This window comes from Helobdella robusta (assembly GCF_000326865.2).
Source record: "Helobdella robusta unplaced genomic scaffold HELROscaffold_72, whole genome shotgun sequence".
Taxonomy (NCBI): Eukaryota; Metazoa; Annelida; class Clitellata; order Rhynchobdellida; family Glossiphoniidae; genus Helobdella; species Helobdella robusta.
The window spans coordinates 11815-19119 of NW_008705409.1; the positions used below are offsets into that span (position 1 = coordinate 11815).

Here is a 7305-nt window from a genome sequence, read left to right on the forward strand (position 1 = left end):
GCCTATAATATTATTTTATTATCGTTGTGTAACAATAACAACAACTACAATTGTGATAAAGATATCAGTAGAAGTAGTAATCATAATAATATTATTATTATTACTATCCAAAAATAGCTAGCCACCTATGACGTAAAGCTTTCTCTATCTCGACTATGTAACTTTTTGTTCATTGTCTGATGAAGCGTTTTTGTTTAGGCTGAAGTAGCTACACTTACAGTACAACAACAAGGACAACAGCAACGACTACAACAACAACGACAACAACAACACAATGAGTATGTGTCGTAACAATCCTTTTTGCCCGAGAGCTATGTGTGAGCGTAAACAGAAGCCAACATCGCAAGGAACAATAAAACTTTAGATCTAAAAATATAAAATTAATACTTTCATTATTCTTCGTAGCTAAAATGGAATATTTATTCATTAAATTTGTTTATTATTGAGTTAATATATATTAGTTATTTAACTATATCTACTTATTTTAAGGGTTCTTTTGAGAACTTTTTGAGAAAATTGTGCCCTAACCAAACCAACAACGGTTAAACAACATTCTGACATCTTATCAGAAAATTCAACTACCTACAATTACATCGCAAGTCAATCCTTCCTACGGATAATTTCCACTGCTGTGCACGTGTTGTCGTGGAGAAAGAAAGTTGTTACTGTAATAATAAAACTGATTACAAACGCGACGATGAAGGTCTTGGAAGCAGTGACAAAGACTTGGAAACTTTTGATATGCAGTGGGACTACCATGCGGATCTGGCTGCCGATAACTGGCCTGTCTTCTTAAATGGTAACGATGCCTTTGAGGGTGATATTAATGAGGATGTCCATTTAGGACAAAAACGGTGATGGTTCAAATTTTCAGAAATACATTCCAGTCTCCCCCCTAGAAAGAAAACTTGGTCCTCATCTACTTGAATGATGACATCAACTACGGATTCATTGCTAATGATGACGAGTTTTTTATCGCTCTATCCCTAACCGACAGAAAAGATGTCAACATCAAACTTTACACAACATGCATCATAGAAATCCATCTAACAACATGCATCATAGATACATCTTGTAAACTCAATAGAAAGAAAGCACTTGGTTGAAGTGCCAACAAAATCAAGAAAACATCACGATGGCTACTTATGGCTCAAGGAACTGAAACCACGGGTAAAAATGAAAGTCATCCACTTGAATAAGTCAACCCTCATTCATCGGGGTACAGAAGTTAGGGACGAACAGGCTAAGGTAGGGGTAATGTAATAACCGCGGGAATGATTGAATTGCGCTATATATGTTTACTTTTAATTTATTATTATCTTGATTATTTGTAATCTTTGCTATATTTGTAGTCTTTGAATTTTAAAAATGTTTTGTAAAAGCGAGGTGAATGGCGAAACTAGCTAGCGAGGTTTTAAGAGAAGTCGTAAATGTGATCTAGGCAGTTGCTTAGATTGGTTTAGTGATTCTATTACTGTTGGCATTCAAATAAACGTTCAACCAAAGTTACGTTCTAAGCAGTTGTGTTCATATATCGAAAATCATGAACCTACGGAATAACGAACACTTGACGATCGTTGGAAGCTACAACAGTTCTGGAAATATTGAAATCTTTGAAGTTATAACATCTGTGTTGGTAGTGACGAATGTTAAAGTTTACAACAATACTTACATGGGTAACATTAATGTGCCACTGCATGTGTTTAAAATAAGTTCATGCTTGTATGCACGCAAATGTAAGTACATAAGAAAGAAACCCTTTCAACCAACAGTCCCCCGGACAGAAAAACGGTTTCAACAAAACATTAACATTTTGCAAAATAAAAATTTATACAAAGCACGCAACGGGCGACGTTAATTTGAATTGAAGTTCACTACCTGATATCATGCCAGCCTGTTTTACGACCAGTGCAACCAAGTCCTTTGGAGTGTCATTAATTTATAAATTAAACGAATTCCTCTGACTTATTGATATTTGCTGGCCGCTTTTGGCAAGCCTTAATGAAGTGCATTCGTTTAAATTTTGTACAATTTCATTGCAGGGCGCGCTGTGGAAATGGAGTTAATGGAGGTGGTTGTGGTCGTGTAAATTAATTCATTCTACGCTGTTTCAAACGTACCTTATTACGTCATCATTCAATACATTCATTACGTCATTCATCGCATTAATATTCATTACATCATTTTCATCGCGAAATTTTTACTGCATTGTAATTTATTATCATCATCTATAATCATTATTCATTATTTTTGGAGCACCATAAGCATCATCATTGTCTTCACCATCATCATCATCACTACCCCCATCATCATCTCTACCCCCATCATCATCTCCACCACAATCATCATCTCCACCACAATCATCATCTCCACTACCATCGTCATCATCTCCACCACAATCATCATCATCACCACCACCATCATCATCATTTTCACCACCATCTTCTCTATCACCATCATCATCTGCAGCAACGCGAGAAAAAAATATAAAAAGAACACGTTCGTGATAATGAAATTGAAAGATAGAATGCTCGTCTCAAGGCAGAACATTTGTCACGATGGTGATGATGGAGATGGTAATGATGGTGATGATGAAGAAGATGATGATGGTGATGATAATGATGGTGATGATGAAGAAGAAGATGATGATAATGATGATGATGGTGATGATGGTGACGACGACGAATATGATAGTGATAATGATTGCGTTAAAGTTGATAATGAAAAATAAGATGGTGGTTATTTTAATGGCTTGATTGCTTCCAAGTTTATGAAAATGTTACAGTCAACAAATTTTTTTGTGAGTTTATGATGTTGTCTTCAAGGATGAGTTTTTAGTTAAAAATAAAAAAGGTAAATATTTTAAAACTTAAAAACCAAATATCACTGACAAAATATTTTAATACCACACAGGAGAATTTTTCTTTCTACCATCTTGTCGCAAAAAACTCTTGAATATTTTGTGCTGAACTTATTGATTGTAAGAAAAATAAAAATTTGGGACTGGCGTTGTGTTTGTTGTTGTGTCTGTTCGTTGTTGTTGTATTTGTTGTTGTGTTTGTTGTTGTCGTGTTTGTTGTTGTGTCTTTTTGTTGTTGTGTCTTTTTATTATTGTTGTGTTTGTTGTTGGGTTTGTTGTTGCTTCTGTAAATAATATTTAAATTTAAAACTCCCCCTGATTCTTCACCACAACGATTTTAAAAAATTTTTCTCGTCGCATTTTCTTACGTTTGAACTTTTCAGCGTATGGCACACAACTTTCAAGCTGTCATATATTTATTGAAATTTTGCAGAATGTCGTAAATAATTTCACACCCAACATTTTACCTTTACGCCAAAAATTTTTGCCCACAAAAATTAGCACACCTAGAGTTGTTGGTAGGAGAGTTTTGTTTTGATAAATTGATGTTGAAAACATGCAGTTGTATTGAGTATGTGTGTGCGAAGTGAGAACGTGTGTGTTTGTTTAAGTGTGCCAGTGTGTATTCGTTGATGTGCGTGTTTATTGGTGTATATGTTTGTTTGCATGTGTGTGTATGTTTGTTTGTATGTGTGTGTATGTTTGTTTGTATGTGTGTGTATGTTTGTTTGCATGTGTGTGTGTGTGTGTGTTTCGTGGTTTATGGGTGTTTGTGTGTGAATTTGATAGAAAGATAAGTGAAAAAGATGGTGTAAGACAGTCAAAAAAATGTGTGTGTGAAAGAGAAAGAACATATTTTTTCCACAAAGTACACTTTTACTAAATCTCTCTCTCTCTCCCTCTCTCTCTCACTCACTCTCTCACCTTATATCTTCTCATTTTCTTCCTACATAGAGAGAGAGTGAGGATGAAAAGGGGTGTGTTAATTACGTGAGGTTCATGATTTGCATGGCCGCATGCAATTTTTTGTCTGCTTGTATTTCTAGCCATCCATCACAGGTGCTGTCCCATCTTTCCATCACGAAAGGAAAGTTTCCATTTTCCCATCCATTCGTCTGTTTTTCCATCCGTTCATCCAGTTGTGCATTCATCCTCTCATTCATCAATCTATCAATTTATCCATTTATTCATGCATCTATCTATCCTTCAATCTTTTTCTTTATATATGGATTCATTCATCCATCAATCTATTCGTCAATCCATTAATCTTTTCATCCATCCATTTGTGTTTTTAATTTAATAATGTAACTGTTTATTTACATAATCATGTATCCATATGTGCGTGTTTATATATCTATGTGTGTTTGTTGTGTGTGTGTGTGTGTGTGTGTGGTGTGTGTGTACATGGATGCAAAAAAGAAGAGAATGACCGGAAACAAATGACGTCATGTAGCTGACTGGACAAGAGGAAATTTGGTTCGATATGTGGATGGGTTGATAGACTGGAGGTGAGCATGACATGCGCGGATCACATGTTTGAAATTCATTTTTTCAAATTTATTTGACTGGAACGGAAGGCATTTTGTAAACATATAACATTAAATTCTTTTTATATTTCTGACATACTTTAAAAAAAATTTAAATTAATCACACAAAGTGTATTACGGCGGAGTTTGTTAGCAAGCTTGGTTGGCAGCACAAACGTTGCAGAAAAAGCTTGCGGTGGGCAGAAGTACTGGCATTTACCAGAAGTTCGGGGGAGACACGCATTCCAACGACAACTATGAATTTCTTTCCTTTACTTTTTGTGTATTTTACGCCTCTGTCCTTTTTCATTAAACAATTTAAATAATTTAATTTTTAAATTATTAATTCAAGATCCTCGATTGAATGCGGGTCTACTTTATTTCTTACAAAAGCAAGCTTTTACGATAAAACCATCTAGAAATTATTAAATAGTGGAAATATGTTCTACACATTGCTCGAATTAAAGTTTTAATAAAATTGTTTTTTTTTACAGTTTCTCATGAAAAATTTATCGTTTAACAAAAATAAATCCAGTTTCGGAACATGCAATTAATGAGAAAATAAATAAAATTAAACTTATTTACTTTGAAATTAAAGTAAAATTAAATTAAACACCGGATATAAATTTTTCATCGTGAAATATCAAAATAAAAAACTATATTTATAGATAAAATAGTGTCTTTATATAGCTTGAATAAAGTAAATTTGATATATATATATATATAATATATATTTTATAAAAATCTTTTTTATAAAAATTCATAATTTTTTCTAGAACAATGAAAGGTTAAAATGGTCGGTTAAATGCTGCTCTAACTACAGTTGCTCTAATTAAATTAATTCTAATTAATATTACCCTGATAAAATTTACCTCAATTAAAAGTTATTCTTATTAGAAGTTTTTCTAGTAAAAATAACCTAAAAATACAAAACTCCTCGAATCCATCAGATCTACAAAGCTGGCCAATCTGATGTTCATCAATATGCATGAGACGTTCTGTGAATTGAAACTTTTGGTGTAACAAATTTGGTGTTCATCAAAGTTTTGGGTGGGGTTCCCTTTGGTGTGAGCATTTTTGAAGTTGCCATCTTTGGGGGAGTGCCTTTATTTTGAATTGTCTTTGCCGGTAGGTTGGTAAAGAATGGAGTCACCTGGGACGAAAATTAAATTCTCAAGTTTAAATTTATGTTACAAATTTGCTCTGCACCAAGTTTTACTAACCAATAACATTCATTTTTTATTCAAATCATTAATCTATTTTTCAAAAATAATTCCCAATCATAATAGTTTCAGATATTAGTTTAACGAAACAGTTTCGAAAACTTCAAAAAAATTCCTTTACCGGCAGAGCCTCAGCGGAGAAAGACCAGAGAAGCAGAACAACCAGCAGGGCAAGCATGCAGACCTTCATCTTGCTACAATTCAGTCACAAACAAGATTCTCACGTATTTTAAGTTCTTACAAAAGTTATTTTGATCAGCGTATGCTTATGAAACTCAAAATTATTTGCCAAGTAGAGATCGAAGACTTAAATACCACTTAAATACTCCCCTTCTCCTTCGTGATCCATTAGAAGTTGACGTGGGAACTAAGCCACGTAAATAACTGCAAACTCGGCAGGCTAATGTTTATTATAACACGTGTTTGTACGACATATCATTAGAAATAATTGCATTCGGTGTGTTTTCAAATGTTCCTGCAATGCATTAATCCAACCGAACAGCAGGAATCCATCCAAATTGTAACGATGAAATAGCGGGAGATTTCGAGTTAGCTAACAACTGGTAACAAATAATTATCATAGTTAAAAGAACCAATTCTAACAAACAAATAAATAAATAGACAAAATGATACACACACACAACCGACTTACATTTAATTCGGTAAATATTTTTCCAACTGATAGCAGATGCTACATTATTATTTAAAACAATTATTCCACTTCCTTGTCCAGTTTTTTTTAATAGCCTTTCCATTTCTTAATGAAAATTCTCAAGCCGCTTGGTTTTCAGCACATTGCTTCTCCCCAGGTTTGAAATAGCCGGCCACCGAAACTCAGGAATAGTAAATCTAAGTCTAATTTAAAAAACGAATTGAAATGAAACTTTTTGTTTGTTTGGTTGTTTGTTTGTTTGCTTGTTTGTTTGCTTGTTTGTTTGTTTGTTTGATTGTTAACCCGGTGGCGGGACGTAGCACGTAAATAATTAAATGATGTCTCCAAATTTTGCCTTGAGGAACTTGTAATAAATGGATGAAGGGTTGTTGAGGTCAGTCGAGGTTTGTTTGTTTGTTTGTTTGTGTTTGTTTGTTTTTTTTTAAGAAAACAATTTTTAAGAGTGAGAAATAAGTGTTGATGGCATTCCTGCAAAGTAGCAGGTTGCCAAGCAGGGAGACAGCCTTCATATTTGTCACGCGTTCATCTTCACTTTATTTAAAATTATTTTCTCTAGTATGAACATCATGCAATCATTCATCATTGATGTCATTTTTGTTATCATCGTGACCATCATCGTCATCATCATCGTCACCAACTTCCTCCTCTTCCCCCTCCACCTCCTCCTCCTCCTCCTCATCATCAGCAACATCCTCATCATCATCATTATCATCATCATTATCAACAACAACATCATCATCAACAACAACATCGTCGTCATCATCATCACTACCATCATCGTCATCATCATCGTCATCATCATCTTTACCATCATCATTATTATCATCATCATCAACAACAACGTAGAGTAACACCATCAAATGATTCAAAGTATTTAGAATCGTTTGCGTTCAAAGTTATCAATCACTGTTGACAAGCCATCCGTCAACCTATCAAACATCCATCCATCCATCCATCCATTCATCTATCCATCCATCCGTCCGTATGCGAATATTCAAGTATGTGTATGTGTGTATAATATGT

At 34.1% G+C, this 7305-nt stretch overlaps 2 protein-coding genes across 2 annotated transcripts; one reads left to right on the forward strand and one right to left on the reverse strand.

Moving 5' to 3' along the window:
- Window positions 1-274: 274 nt before the first annotated feature.
- On the forward strand, window positions 275-2955 carry HELRODRAFT_181491 (hypothetical protein; the record flags this gene model as incomplete). Its single annotated transcript, XM_009031298.1, has 4 exons — window positions 275-317; window positions 704-817; window positions 1088-1248; window positions 2914-2955. The coding sequence occupies 4 exons, from the start codon at window positions 275-277 to the stop codon at window positions 2953-2955; spliced, it is 360 nt and encodes a 119-aa protein (XP_009029546.1).
- Window positions 2956-3163: 208 nt separating this feature from the next.
- Window positions 3164-5799, reverse strand: HELRODRAFT_181492 (hypothetical protein; the record flags this gene model as incomplete). The annotated part of the gene is made up of 4 exons (XM_009031299.1): window positions 3164-3265; window positions 4607-4687; window positions 5399-5539; window positions 5731-5799. 4 exons carry the CDS (start codon window positions 5797-5799, stop codon window positions 3164-3166), a joined length of 393 nt encoding a protein of 130 aa, XP_009029547.1.
- Between the last annotated feature and the right edge of the window lie 1506 nt (window positions 5800-7305).